The 14,335-nt window shown below is 41.4% G+C and overlaps 1 protein-coding gene and 1 long non-coding RNA gene across 2 annotated transcripts in view; one reads left to right on the forward strand and one right to left on the reverse strand.

Annotated features, from left to right (window-relative positions):
- Window positions 1-14,335, reverse strand: part of LOC133554574 (ATP-dependent 6-phosphofructokinase, muscle type-like) — a 31,372-nt gene that overhangs the window by 5,574 nt on the left and 11,463 nt on the right. Inside the window, exons 14-20 of the mRNA XM_061903497.1 lie at window positions 5,789-5,859; window positions 5,614-5,701; window positions 5,398-5,550; window positions 5,151-5,315; window positions 5,014-5,075; window positions 4,794-4,905; window positions 2,620-2,719 (exon numbers count right to left, since the gene is read on the reverse strand). Of these exons, the coding sequence (XP_061759481.1) occupies window positions 2,620-2,719; window positions 4,794-4,905; window positions 5,014-5,075; window positions 5,151-5,315; window positions 5,398-5,550; window positions 5,614-5,701; window positions 5,789-5,859 (751 nt within the window). The remainder of the gene's footprint in view (window positions 1-2,619; window positions 2,720-4,793; window positions 4,906-5,013; window positions 5,076-5,150; window positions 5,316-5,397; window positions 5,551-5,613; window positions 5,702-5,788; window positions 5,860-14,335) is intronic.
- Window positions 8,451-13,196, forward strand: LOC133553928 (uncharacterized). The gene is made up of 3 exons (XR_009807014.1): window positions 8,451-9,560; window positions 10,986-11,316; window positions 12,421-13,196. It is a non-coding gene; the product is annotated as an uncharacterized LOC133553928 (long non-coding RNA).

Raw genomic sequence — 14,335 nt, forward strand, 5'->3', positions numbered from 1 at the left:
CCACAGCCTCGCGCACTGAATGTGAAAGTGAAAGAAAAGTGTCAGGAATTGTCAGTGTGCATATGTTTCTGTTGTCCATCCCATCCATTTTTTACCACTTATTCCCTTTGGGATCGCGGGGGGCGCTGGTGCCTATCTCAGCTATAATCGGGCGAAAGGTGGGGTCTTGACTACAAATCAGAAATGATAATATCGCACAAAAGTTAGAAGGATGATAACTTGTATTTGAAGAAAATGATTTTCTCTGTGGTAAAAGCCCTGTATGCTTAAAATCCTCATTTAGAAAAGGGCATTCTGCACCACCATTTAATTGCACACGCATCATAAGAAGATCACATGCAACACGCCTACTCATAGAAAACATTATTTTATTTTTTGCGTGCTACTGTCTAGCACATGGTACTTGGAGCTTAGTATGAAAAGTGTGCTTGAATATTGGGTCATCAAACTAGACTCTTGGAGTCAAATGTGCTTTAGCACAGAATAGATTGCCGTGTGTGTGTTTACACGAAGAGCCCCTTTTCCATCACAGTTTTAATCAGACTTTTTTAACGTTTTAAAAAAAATACCTGTCAAAATTTTTACTTGATAAAATATAGAAACTTTTCTGAGATTTTAATCACCATCTACTGGCAGTAGTTCTGGAGAAAATGTACATTTTCTTTTTTTATTACAGGAAACATCTGTTAACGGGAAGAGGCCATGAAGGAAAAACAAAATATGTGCGTTTCACATGAAAACGAAAGGGGTGCATACAGTTCAGACTCCATATTTCTGACTTTTTAATTGACAACAATATTTAATATTATACATGACATTGTCATTTTACAGCCTTTATCTGAAAAATTTGCAAAAAGTACTGATGCAACAAAAGGGGTGTGTGACACATGGGGCCTGATCGGCATATAAAACACGTGCAAATTTGATACACACGCAACGCTGATCTACTAAATGTGCAGTAAATGATTAAGGAACACTATGGTGCAAGACCCGTTGTACATGCAAAAATGTAATTTAAATAAGACGGTCTACACCAATTTTCAACTGCACACACAGTCTTACTAGATCACATCCAACAGGCCCACTAACAGTACACACAATATTTTAGTTTGCACACGCTGTTTAGCGCTTGGTATTTGACTTAGTAGGTCAGGCCTATTATGTAATGTCAACGTGAATGAGTAAATGCAAAAGCAGCCACTTGCACAGCATAGACTCAAACAATGTTTCTGCATGCACTACATGATGAGAAATATAGTAAAGGTTGTATTCATCTAAAGTCACATATGGCTAATTAAATATGCGAGTCTCGAAGTGGTGGGCCAGCAAGCATCTGTTGTCTAAGCGCTCTGGCGGGCTTTTTGCCTTTCTCGAAGAAAAATGCGCTATACTTGGGTTGTTTTAGAAAAGGATAGTATAAAGGCGAAAAGGATAAAAGTTTCTTCAGAGTTTTTAAAGGTAATTATGAAGAGAAAAACATGTCAAGAAAGAAGACGAGAAAAAGGGGCACGTACTCTAGTCAAGGAAGACGGAGTCGAAGAATATACGAGTTTGGGGACGGCGTGGCGAAGTTGGTAGAGTGGCTGTGCCAGTAATCTGAGGGTTATTGGTTCAATCCCCACCTTTTACCATCCTAGTCACGTCTGTTGTGTCCTTGGGCAAGACACTTCACTCTTGCTCCTGATGGGTCCTGGTGAGCGCCTTGCATGGCAGCTCCCGCCGTCAGTGTGTGAATGTGTGTGTGAATGGGCGAATGTGGAAATACTGTCAAAGCGTTTTGGGCTCCTTAGAAGGGGTAGAAAAGAGCTATACAAGTACAACCCATTTACCATGTGCAATGATCACTTCGTTAAAGGTTTGTTTGATATACAGTACTTTTAATGTTTAGTATTTCCCATTGAACTATCATCTTGATATTATTTGTACTTCTTAAACACATTTTAAGTGTTTTGTAAGGCACTAACTCGGTGAGTCCAAATAAAATAAATCAAATGTGAGCAAAACCTAAAATAGTTACATTTTTACCAAAAGCAGCAATCCTAAATTAATCTTTCAACACATACACAATACACAATGTTGACATCCATAGTTATATTTTGATGAAGACGGGGAAAAACATGCCACTCGTAAACAGGTACAGCAGCAACAAAGCCACAAACATGACTGTAGAGGCAAAATAAAATAATGAAATGCAACCTCATCCGAACAAAAACAATGCATGATTTATCCAGCAGTGTTGACACCAATATTTTTGACCCTGCTACACAAAGAAGTAGTAGACCTCCATGCTTTTCCTAGTTTTCATCGGTTTTGTTGTGTAGAATGATGTCCGGAGGACACGATAGTTCAACATGTCTGGGAACGCGACCAACGGATCCTTGAGGTCACTCGACAAATGTTATTTTGACAATGTATGGGGATAGATTCTATTGCATAGAGAGCATTTTTTACTCATTTCTGCTTTTAGTGGTAAGATCTTGCATACTGAGATAGGTCGCATTCGGTTTGCTGCACAGTAGCCATGTTGGTTTGGCGGCCCAACATTTTGTTCACTTTTGTTCAAAAGTCACATGTACGAATAGAACCTACTGCTACAATGTACATTTTAAACCATCTTACCGTGTCTATAGCACTCTTTAAGCTTTTCAGTGACCCACAGGACCGACTTGGCACCCATCTTAGTGCCGAAGTTCCTGTCAAAAGGTGTTGGAGTACCGCCCTGCAATGGACACATAGGAAATGAGTAGTTCATCCAGTTTAGTGAGTAATTACTTATCGTCTCTTCATTGATTATTATTGAATAGATTATGTTAAATACGTAGACTTGATAGTTGATCCATCATGTCTTGAGGCAAAATAAAGTGCACTATTTGGATGCAACGTGCAGGGCGTTGTCGAAGCAGTAGTAATCGTGTAGTGTGTATGTACAGTCCTTCCTCGCCACATCGCGCTTCAAATATTCTGGCTTCACTATATTGCGGATTTTTATTAAAATATATTTTTAAGCACATTCTACATATTTCTGACCTAAATTATGTGTTAAAGGGGTCCTATTATGCAAAATCAATTTCCGTACCTTTTGGTGATTATGTTAAACATATTTAGTAGGTCGTAAACCGATTTTTTATGTTCAAATAATGTGAATATTTGCTTTATTAATAACATTCCTACTAAATTCGTTTACAATGGCCAGGCTTGGAACCCATTAGCCGCGATAAATGAGGGACGACTGGATTGTAGGGCTGGGAGTTATGGCCTTTTTTTAATATCTCTGTATTTTTAGGCCATATCGCAATATACGGTATATATCTTGGTATTTTGCCTTAGCCTTGAATTAACACTTGATACATATAATCACAGCAGTATGATGATTCTATGTGTCTACATCTAAACATTCTTCTTCATGCTGCATTAATATATATTCATTTTAAACTTTTATGCAGAGAAGGAAATCACAACTAAGTCAATTGACCAAAACTGTATTTATTAAATAGTTATTAGCGGGTGACTTTTCAAATGATGCTACATATTAGCAGTAATGGTACTTTTGGTAGCAACGCTTGTGCCCCACATATGACAAATTAAAGTTGTCTATTCGACATATTCCCGCCGCCAGACGATGGACCCTGTGCTGTTTTTTTGGGGAATTAATTCTTCCTTCATTTTTTTACCAGATTCGCACCTTCTTTCTTTCGTACTACCACCTGTAACAATCCACTAACATCACAGCTAACGTTAGCCACGCTGCTACCTCTCTGCTCTGTGAGGGCGTATACGTATGTGACGTATGAGGTGACAGTTTGTGACGTGTGTAAGTTTGTGCGCTTGCTGTCTGTGAGGAGGAGAGACAAGGAGGAGTGGGAAGAGCCTGTAATGTAATGCCCACAGCTTGTCACACCGCGGTGAGGGAAGTCTTGTCTTGGTTTTTCTGTCTTGTGATTTACATGTTTTATTTTGAAAAGCAAATCCTCTCGTTTCAGATCGAGGGACCTTCCTCTTGTGTCACCTGTCTGACGTCATCCCTGACCCTTGATTGTTTCCACCTGTTTCCCATTATCCTCATATCCTTTTTAAGCTCATGCCTACTCTTGTCCTGTGCCAGATCGTCTCGTGCTTACGTGGATTTCCAGCGTCCATGCCCATGTCCATGTTGATATCCTTGTCTTGCCTTTTTTCCTGGTTTTCCTCTTTGGATCGAGAAATCATTTTGCTGTAATTTTGAGTTTACTTTTTCCTCCTTCGAGCACCCTTTGTTATCCTTTGTCCAACCTAATTGGTGAGTTTTTGTGTTTTTCTAAATTCCGTTTTTTGCCTCATTGATTGAGTGATTTTTTGTTTATTCATATTTAGTGTACATATATAGTTCCTTTTGTTTTTTTTCCTCCTTTTGGAACGCTTTATGTTATTGTTACATTTAATACGACTTTATTGTTAGTTCATTCTCTTGTTAGTTCCTTCCTCCTATTTTTTGGAATGATTTTGATTTACCTTTTTCCGGAATTATTTTCCACGTAATTATTGTTAATTCTTGCGAAACACTTTTTGCTCTGGATGTAAAAAAGTCATTTAAAAATAAAAGCTTTATTTTGGAACTTCCTCTCTGCATCTGGGTCCACTCCTTATTCCGAGTCTTGACACAGCTAAGAACAACTGTGTGAGAACGTATTCTCTAATATTACGATATAGTCATTTTCTATATCGCACAGAGACAAACCCGCAATACATCGCACACATCGATATATCGTCAAGCCCTAGTGGAGTGTACAAACACACAGCTCATGTCAACAACTGACCTGCTGCATGTGTCCCAGGACATTCTTGCGACAGTCAAAGATGCCTTTTCCTTCTTCCGAGTATAAATTGAAGATGAAGTCTGTGGTGTAGTTGGCATTACAGTTCTCGTTCCTATTGCGGAAATAGCAGCCCCAGATGATGACAATGTCCACTCACTCAGTGGCCTATTGGTCGTTTTTGCTGCATGTTTGATTTCCAGATGGAAAAAAAAAATCATACCTGAGAACCAGGCCTCTTTTTACCGTTGTCTTCATCTTCTCCAAAAGATGCTCAACATTCACCTTAAGAAAGAATACGCAACTCATCACTGATCACATTTTTACGGACGTTCTCACAAATGTTTCCCGTTTTTTAACCTCCAGATCTTTAATGTTGAATTTTTCCTCAAAGATGTAGGCAGCGTCAGCCCCGGCAGCCAGGCCTGCCATAGTGGCCAAATAGCCACAGTAGCCACCCATCGTCTCAATGAGGAAAACGCGACGTTTGGTCCCTGCTGCTGACTGTTTAATCCTGTCACACGTCTGCAAGTAGCACAAAGTAGGACGTTGATTAACACTTGTGTATCTTTGCGTGAAAGTGTGTAATGGTAGTTAAACTACAGACAGAGGTGATCGTGTTGAGAGCGGTGTCGGCGCCAATGCTGAAGTCAGAGCCAGGAACATTGTTGGAAACGGTGGCAGGGATAACCACCATAGGGATACACATTTCCTCGTATTTCTCTCGGGCCTGGACTAGCTCCAGACCTCCCACATAGGCCTACAAACAAGGATGATTAGGAGTTGCTTGGTTTGATGTTCTCTCACTTCGTTTAGTTCCTACCTCAAATCCTCCAATGATCACCAAGGCATGGATGTTAAACTTTGCAATGTTCTGGCTGATGTCCTCCATAAATTTACCTGGAAGAGTCCTTTTGGAAACCAATGGCAATTGTGTTTTTACGGTAAATACAAATGGGGAAGACATGTTTTTTTACGATGGGAACTAAAATAATTACCTCTTGGTGCCCAACTGGGAGCCTCCCATTCCAGTCCAGCCACTCACGGAAGTCCAGTTGATTGGCTCTACCTATAGTGAGAGAACACATACAGTCGTGCTCAAAACTTTACATACACCTTTACCCCGCTTGTTTATTTGGATGTCGCGTGGGAGCTGGAGCGTGGCAGCTTACCATCTGGACAATTCGACTTCTCATAAACTGTCACTGAGAAAATATATTTGAAGCCAGCGAAGCCAAACATCAGTTTGCGAGGTATTTACATTATTAAAAGTTAAATTGTTAATTAACTTTTCTGAGAAACAACATATTCCATATTGTTGGTCTGACACCAACTCTCTGTGACTGGGTCCTGAACTTTCTCACAAACCAGCCCGAGTCAGTCAGAATCGGCAACCAGACATCAGACACAAAGGTTCTAAGCATAAGGACCCCCAAGGCTGCGTGCTGAGCCCCCTACTGTACACCCTTTTCACACACGACTGTGTGGCGTCCCAAAACAACACCAGTATCATCAAGTTTGCAGATGGTACTACGGTTGTCGGACTGATCACCGGGGGAGCTGAGGCAGCGTACAGAAGGGAGGTAGCGGAACTGGTGCCCTGGTGTCAGGATAATAATCTCTCCTTGAACACAGACAAGACCAAGGAGAGGATAAATGACCCACGGAGAAGGAGTGCACAGTCCACACCTTTGTACATAGGGGGGACAAAGGTGGACAGGGAAAAACCTTTAAATTCCTCGGGACCCACATCAGCGAGGACCTCACCTGGGATCACAACACCCAACAAACAATAAAGAAAGCCCAGCAGCGACTGTACTTCCTAAGAAGGCTGAGAAAATTTGGTATGCCACCCAAAATTCTCAGCAACTTCTATAGAAGTACGGTTGAGAGTGTCCTGACCAGCTCAATCACGGTCTGGTATGGAAACTGCACTGCTAAGGACAGGAAGGCACTCCAGCGAGTGATTAAAACTGCTCAGTACATATCAGGAGAAGCCTTCCCCTCACTACAGGACAGGTACTCTACCAAGGCCACCAGGAGAGGACATAACATCATTAATGACAGTACACACCCCCAGCACAGTCTCTTCAGCCTCCTACCATCAGGCAGACGATACAGGAGCCTGAAATCCAGGACTACGAGACCTACAAACAGTTTCTACCCACAGGCCATCAGGCTTGTGAATGCTAACTTGTGAATGCTAGCTCCCCCGCCACCCTCCCCCGTTTTACCCTTGTCTTTTTGAACAAAAGACAGCTACCTTCACCACCCCATGAACTGTGAACCAGAACTATAGACACTTTTCACCTTTGATCACTAAAGACACTTTAACTGCTGCTATGACCCTAGGTCACCTGCATATTTATACTGTTGACTGACAATCAGAATGTGCAATAATGTTATGTTACTTACTGTGCCTTGTATATATACATTTTATTTTTATTTTTAGCTAAGTACCGTGTGACTTGTTGAAGGGTGGACTAGCAAAGTAAGATTTTCATTGTACGGCAAACTGTTTAACTGTGCAAATGACAATAAACAAACAATCTTGTATCTTGATACAAATATGTCCATTGTCGAGTACACTGCTTGTCAGAGAGTATAAGTTGAAAGACACTAAAGTGTACACTATTGTGTTACATTGCTACTTTAAGACACTCAACTGTAAGTTTTTTTCAATTATATTTGCTTGAAACAGCGGATGTCCCTTCACTATTCTTTGCACTTAAAACACTTTTGTAGTATTACATATGATTAGAACATTTTAGCATTCTGTATGTTGGTGTTCAATTACAGTGTGTTTACCACTTAATTTTATACATTTTAACATTCTTAAGGTTTTAATTATTATTATTTTTTTTACATATACTGCGATAATATCCTACTGTGGGTGGCCATAATATTCTAATATCATACCGTGAGATTTGATACACATACTGTACATACATACATATAAAGCGCTAATGTAATGTAAATCAAATATAATAGGGTCAATATCTACATCACTACACTAACTTCAGAACTGTCTAAAAGAAAGTTACAGTAACTTGTAGTTAAAATTTTAAGGAAAAAACTTTGATTATTAATTACATATTATGCATAACAGTGAGACTGCGCATGTGTGGTTATCACAGTTAAACCGATGCTTTAATTTGCACGGGACGGCGATACCAGCTAGCCAAGTGTACATGGACAACATTTATTTAATCTGATCATCATTCGGATTAAACTGTGTACACAGACTCTGAAAAAAATGATCTGATTATGACGTGCATTTTGATGCATCACACCTTAAATGAATACTTTACTTTGACATGCGCAAAACCTAACATAAATGGAAAGGTGTTCTATCATTTGTGCTATGGCACCATCTTTTGGACAAGTTCACTCACTGCAAGTGCTGAATAAGCAGTGACTTCCACAGTAAACAAACATGGCTTTGTGCATTTTTACTTTCCTGACATTATCACAGTATCTGTTTATCATGTTTTACTTCTGTTCAATAATTTAGTTTTACCTCTCTTTATGAAATGAAGCTGTTATGTGCTTTTTGTGTTGTAATTATCCAAGGGTTGCGGCGCTTCTTCCTGTTTCAACATTGTGTGTATTTGTGTTTGAGGCTATCAGTGAGCACTTGGAGTAGATGTAATATTGTGAATAAAACAGCTTGTTAAGATGACAACTGTATCCCTCCTTTTCATGTTACATTGACACATGACACTCCGGACCAAACTTTTGGAAGCAGCTCACCCTTCCAGACGCCCGACGACAGCGCCTGGTTCCTTTGTGGCCACACTGGTCACTGGGCTAAAGACTGTCCTGCCAAGAAATGAGGGCCGAGGCAATGGCTACTGCTACGATCCAGACCGATGCCTGCTTCCTTTGTGCTGAACTTGTCACTGGGCTAAAGACAGTCCTGCCAAAAAAATGAAGGGCTCAGCGAATTCGTGGCCGAGGCAATGGCTACCGACATGATCCAGACCAGCGTAACAACCGAGACTTTTACCAAAAACGTGATGAGCACAACTGGAAGGGAGGCCCTGGAGTCTCGAGCAACGCTTCCAACTGACTCGATGTCGGCCCTCGTGCCGAAACATCAGATGGTGATATGCACCTACACAACACACCTGCACACACTATTATCCGTACAACCTGTTGTATAGTAATGACCAACTGCCATGGTTATAAATGATGAAAAACATTTTTTTTTGTAGATTCTGGTGCTCAGAACTACTGATCTGTCGGTACCACTCAGTCAACGCTCTGTTGCCTCGCGGTGCACAAACGGCGCAACCGTGTGTGAACCCTTCTCACGCCTAGTCACGTGTCCTTCAACTGAACATCAATTTGTTGTTTCATCAAAATGCCTGGTAACCTTTTCTGGTTGTGACCTACTGCTAAAAATGGGGATGGTTTTGACATGTATGCCTGATGGTATTGTGATCAATCGCTCTGCAACGCGTCACCCAGCATGCTTAAACTGACATCACTCTCACCATTGTACGTGTACGTGTTGCCCTCCGTAAACGGCCAGAGGAAACTGTAACTTTTGGACGCCCAAATTAAAGGCACCTCCAAACTTAACTTTGTCACACATGTTTCCCAAGGTCCAGATGAGCCCTATGCTGACACGTACCTGGACAAGTTCACTTTTGACTACGGACTAGGGTGCCGGCCCACCCACATCTCATAAACATGATGTCAGTTTGATTAAAAATTGCGGTGGAGTCGAAATCACCCCAACAGCCAGACCTGACGCCGAACAAGGTATGGCGCCTTTTTTCCAATTATTGGCATAAAGGTTTTACCTCCAGACAATGTCACACCCGTTAAAACGTTCAGAAAACTATCAGCTGGCTTTATGCTTGTATAAATGTGTATTTATAAATATTATACCATTATTCAGCTGTCTCCTAGAGAAAAAAAGGAGAGGAGTACGCTCGCAAACTTAGAAAACCTTAAAAGCATCTCATCACCGTGGCCTTGGAGAGGACAAGTGCCTGATGAGAGAACAAAAGCCCATTATTCTATCCCCTTTTTTGCGATGGGAAAAAATAAGGACGCAAAGGGAGGAAAGTGTAGAAGCGGCCTCGACTAAATCTAATTAACTGACTCACATTCCAAAGGAAAAAAAGGTGGGGACCAACACGAAAAATCAGTATAGACTTATCATAAATAAGTAATATAATATAATGTAGGTAATGTAAAAAAAAAACATGGCGTTTACTTTTTGTTATCAAAATAAAACCCAAAGTAGTTTGGCTAATGAAGACTCAAACAAGATTTCATTTTTTTCAACGCCTCCTTGTGGTTCAGTACAACAGTTTGGCCAACAAAAATAAAGAAGAGTGATAACTCACACATCGAATACACAATCTTCACAGCCTTTGTTCAGTTCGATGAGATGACAAAACATTTTAGCTAGTTATTTCAACACTGATAACAGTTTGCAGTTAAAGAAAGGAAGAGTGAAAATCACAGTGAACAAACTAAAGAATTTATAAAGAAGTTGTGACAGCATTCCAGACACATCGTCTGGAATCTTATCGCAAATTATCATTGTACCGTTTACCGTTACATCCCTAGTCCACTAACAATTAAAAAGTCAAGGGCGGTCACACCATGTTCTTGCCTCCAATGCTTGTCAGTTTTTTAGGGCATTACGGCATATGACGAGGCTGGTCGTGGAAGTTGCCATGGTTCGAGCCCTGCAATGGCGCCTACTGAGTGATCTTTAAGAGAAATCAAAAAAGAACCTGAGAAAAATTGAAAGTGACTTAGAAAATGAGGTACAAAAAGAGGATGGATGTGACGAGGATGTGAAGCAAGAGATTGAGAATGAAACTTAAAAGTATTTGTAAACATTGTGCTGTACAGAGTGAGTGTGACAGGGACATCCCCTAGCAATTTGAATTAAAGAGAGGGTATGATAAGCCCTTTTGCAGCCTGGGATGCAGTGAGACTATTGGACTGATCACCCCGAGTATCATTGCACTCCTAGAGGGGATTTCAATTTTTTTTTAACAATAACATTATCAAAATCACTTGAGGGTAAAAATCTTAGCCGGTGATATTTAGATATGGTATGCCTTAAACATCTCCAAACGAGCCTTTCGCTTGATTACAGTTAGTGTTCCCACCCCAAATTGGATAAAAACATGTACCATTGTTTCTCGTATTATGCCCCTACAGCTCTACAAGATGGATCCATTTGCCAGCCAAAGTCCTGACTCTAGAAAAGGGGGATACCCTTTGCGTCAACAACAGTAGAGAAGTATCGCAGATCTATGAGAACATTTCCCTAATCTATTTTGATGCCATAAGCATACCCCGGGAAGTACCAGATAATCTTAAACTGGTTGACCTGATTAAAGCTAGTTTTGTGGGTGCTTTTTTACCCCATATTTTAATGTCGACAGGTCAGCTTCCTGTGACCCTGACGTTGGCTTCCTTCTGTTTGGCTTAGCCGTGGTTGATGATCATGACGTTGTCACCTCTTCTTCTATCACCTCCTCCCTATCAGGTCAGGCTGCGGAACTCATTGGGCTCACCACTGCATGCACACTGGCCAGGGGCAAATCCTTTTGAATTATAGTTCTGATGGCAATTCCTGATGCCAGCTTACCTTTTCCTAGTGTGCGCTAAATTGTCACATCGGTTCGACCATGTGTCAAAAGAGGTTGATTATGACTGTGTAAAGCATTGGTTCTCAAACATTTTTCACCAAGTATCATCTCAGAAAAGAAACTTGGCTCTCCAAGTACCACTATAATGACCAACAATAAAATATAGTAGCATATTATGGCTAAATATTCATTTAAAATGAGACTGAGGTTTTATTGAACAGGTGTATTTAGTGTTTTGGCCACTGTATCATCAGTTTGAGAATAGGAAAATAAAATACTGTATCTCATTCAATACATTTTTTGGCATACCACTAGTGGTACACGTACCACAGTTTGTGAATCACTGGTCCAAAATATGTGGTTCGTTAAAGGGTTCTGTACATGCGCAGACGTGTTTTGCCGAACACTGCATGATTTGTGCCGGGCCCAATCCCGGTAGGCCACTAAGGACTTTGCCAGTTGCCAACCCCCCCACCTGAATTTCCTGTTCAACATACTATGATTGATTTTATGGAACTCCACCCATGTGAAGGGAATAAATATTGCTTGGTGATTGTCAAATCATTCCACACAAAGAATGCAACAGCTGACACCGTAGCAAAGCGAGAGGTAATTCCACGATAGGAAATCCCGGAAAACATATCCTCTGACAATGGCCCCCATTTTGCAAACGCAATAATGACCAACATGAGTGAGACTTTAGGTGTCGATCTGAGAAAATACTGCAATTACCACCCGCAGTCGGGGGAGCGGTAGAGAGAGAAAATTGCAACATTAAACAGAAAATAATGCTTAAAGGAGACCGGAATGAATTGGATACGACGCCTGCCCCTGGTACTGATGGAGATGCAGATGAGAGTTGGCAGTTAAAGCAACCTGTCTCCCTTTGGAATTTTGTTGGGTGCCCTACTAAATGTGCTGATTGGTCCCAGGCCACAGCGATCTCTCCTTCAAGGGAGATGATATTGCTTGCACTTAACCAATTCTCTTACTGCCATCAGGAGGACAGTTCGAGAAGCACTTCCGAGAGCCGCCAACAGAATACTGCACAACATCTAATCCTGCGATTTCCTTATACGGAACCCGAGCCCAAAGAAGTTCAAGCTCGGACGCTGGCTTGGGCAGTTCCAGGTTCAACTGAAGACCCGCACTACAGTCAAGGTTACGGAACGTGCCACACCATTCAATACAAACGAGTCCCACAGCTGACGATGGTTCCGTGTGTCATGTGCAAGAATCCATTTCTCAGCACACACGCGCAGGGAATGGAATTCTAGTAACCTCTCCTTCGAGATCACAAAGAACGCGTTATAGGGCCAAAAGTAGACGAGGGACCGTGGTTCCGAGGCAATACTCCGGCCAATGTCACCAAGAAGCCCGACCACCCAACCTCAAACTGTGGTCTTTTTCCAACCTTCAAATCCCACCGGTGTTATGTGACTTGTAAATGTTTTAATTCTTGTTTTTAGTGATTCCTTTGGAATCAAAGGGAGGAAATGCGTTGGAAAACATTAATGTACCTTTGTCTAAATTGCAATAGTGCTGTGCGGAAAGCACATTCTGGATTATGTGTGACCTTGTCCGCATTGACTCACTGACAGTACATTATCTCTTCTCCCTTCTTGTTGCTCATTCAACAATTGACCATTGTTCCCAGTGTGGGCACTTTCCACAAAGTTGCGTTATTTACTCTTAACCCCCGTCCATCACACCTTTATTTCAACACTTCTCTCTTCCTATTGCGCACTGCTTACATACTTTGCTATGAATGTGACCTGTTCCCTTTGAGATGCTTGAGCTTTTCAAATAAATTTAGGGAAAAGACAATTTTGTTTGACTAATTGATTCGAAAAAATTCTGATACAAGCTCTTGGGACAGTCATGTCCGAAGAGTGGGAAGGAGCCTGAGCTGGTGCGAGACGATAAGTTCCAGCTAGATATACGTAGTGTGATCCACATCGACACACAGCAAAAGCTCTGGAACCAGTTCTCTCGAGAGGTGTTGGGCTGCCTTTCACTCTTTCAAGAAGTGACAGAGAGGTGACGGGCAGGTAGAAATAGTGGTAGAAATAGTGGTAGAAATACTTGTTGCCACCGTCTTAGAGCATGTACATTGGAGTTCAACCCAGAAGACGAGTAGTCTCTCTTCGCCTTCGGGGGAGAGGTTCTGACTGTTGTTTGCGCTTATGCACCATATAGCAGTTCAGAGTAAGTATCTTTCTTGGATTTGAGGTACTGAAGGTTACTCCTTCAGCTAATTCTTTTGTTCTTGTGGGGGACTCCAAAGCTTATACTGGCAACGGCAAAGAGACCGGGGGAGGGATGATTGGGAACAACTATTGTGGACTAAAACTCCTCATCCTTCCTGGAAAAGTATGTCAAGAGATACTGGAGAATAGGGTGCAAAAGATAGTAGATTCAGGGGAATCAGTGTGGATTTTGTCTTTTAAGTGGAACTGTGAATCAGCTCTATACCCTTGGCAGGGTCCTTTAGGGTGCATGGGAGTTTTGCCCAACAAATCTAAATTTTAGTAGACTTAGAGATGTCATTCGACAATGATCATCAGGAAATCCTGTGGGGAGTATGACAAAAATATATGCCAAAATCTGGCAGTCCACTCTCTGTGTGTATGTCAGAGCTTGGTTGCAATTGTCGGTAGTAAGTCAAACCTGTTTCCAGTGAGGTTTGGACTTTGCCAGGGCTGCCCTTTGTCAACAATTCTGTTAATAACTTTTATTGACAGAATTTCCAAGCGCAATCAAGGCGTTATTGATGGACCCGATTTGGTGGCTGCAGGATTGGGTCTATTTGTTTTTTGCAGATCATGTAGTCCTGCTCGCTTCATCTGGCTGTGATCTTCAGCTCTCACTGGATTGGTTCGCAGCTGAGTGTAAAGCGACTAGAATGAGAATCAG

Source organism: Nerophis ophidion, linkage group LG06 (genome assembly GCF_033978795.1).
Source record: "Nerophis ophidion isolate RoL-2023_Sa linkage group LG06, RoL_Noph_v1.0, whole genome shotgun sequence".
Taxonomy (NCBI): Eukaryota; Metazoa; Chordata; class Actinopteri; order Syngnathiformes; family Syngnathidae; genus Nerophis; species Nerophis ophidion.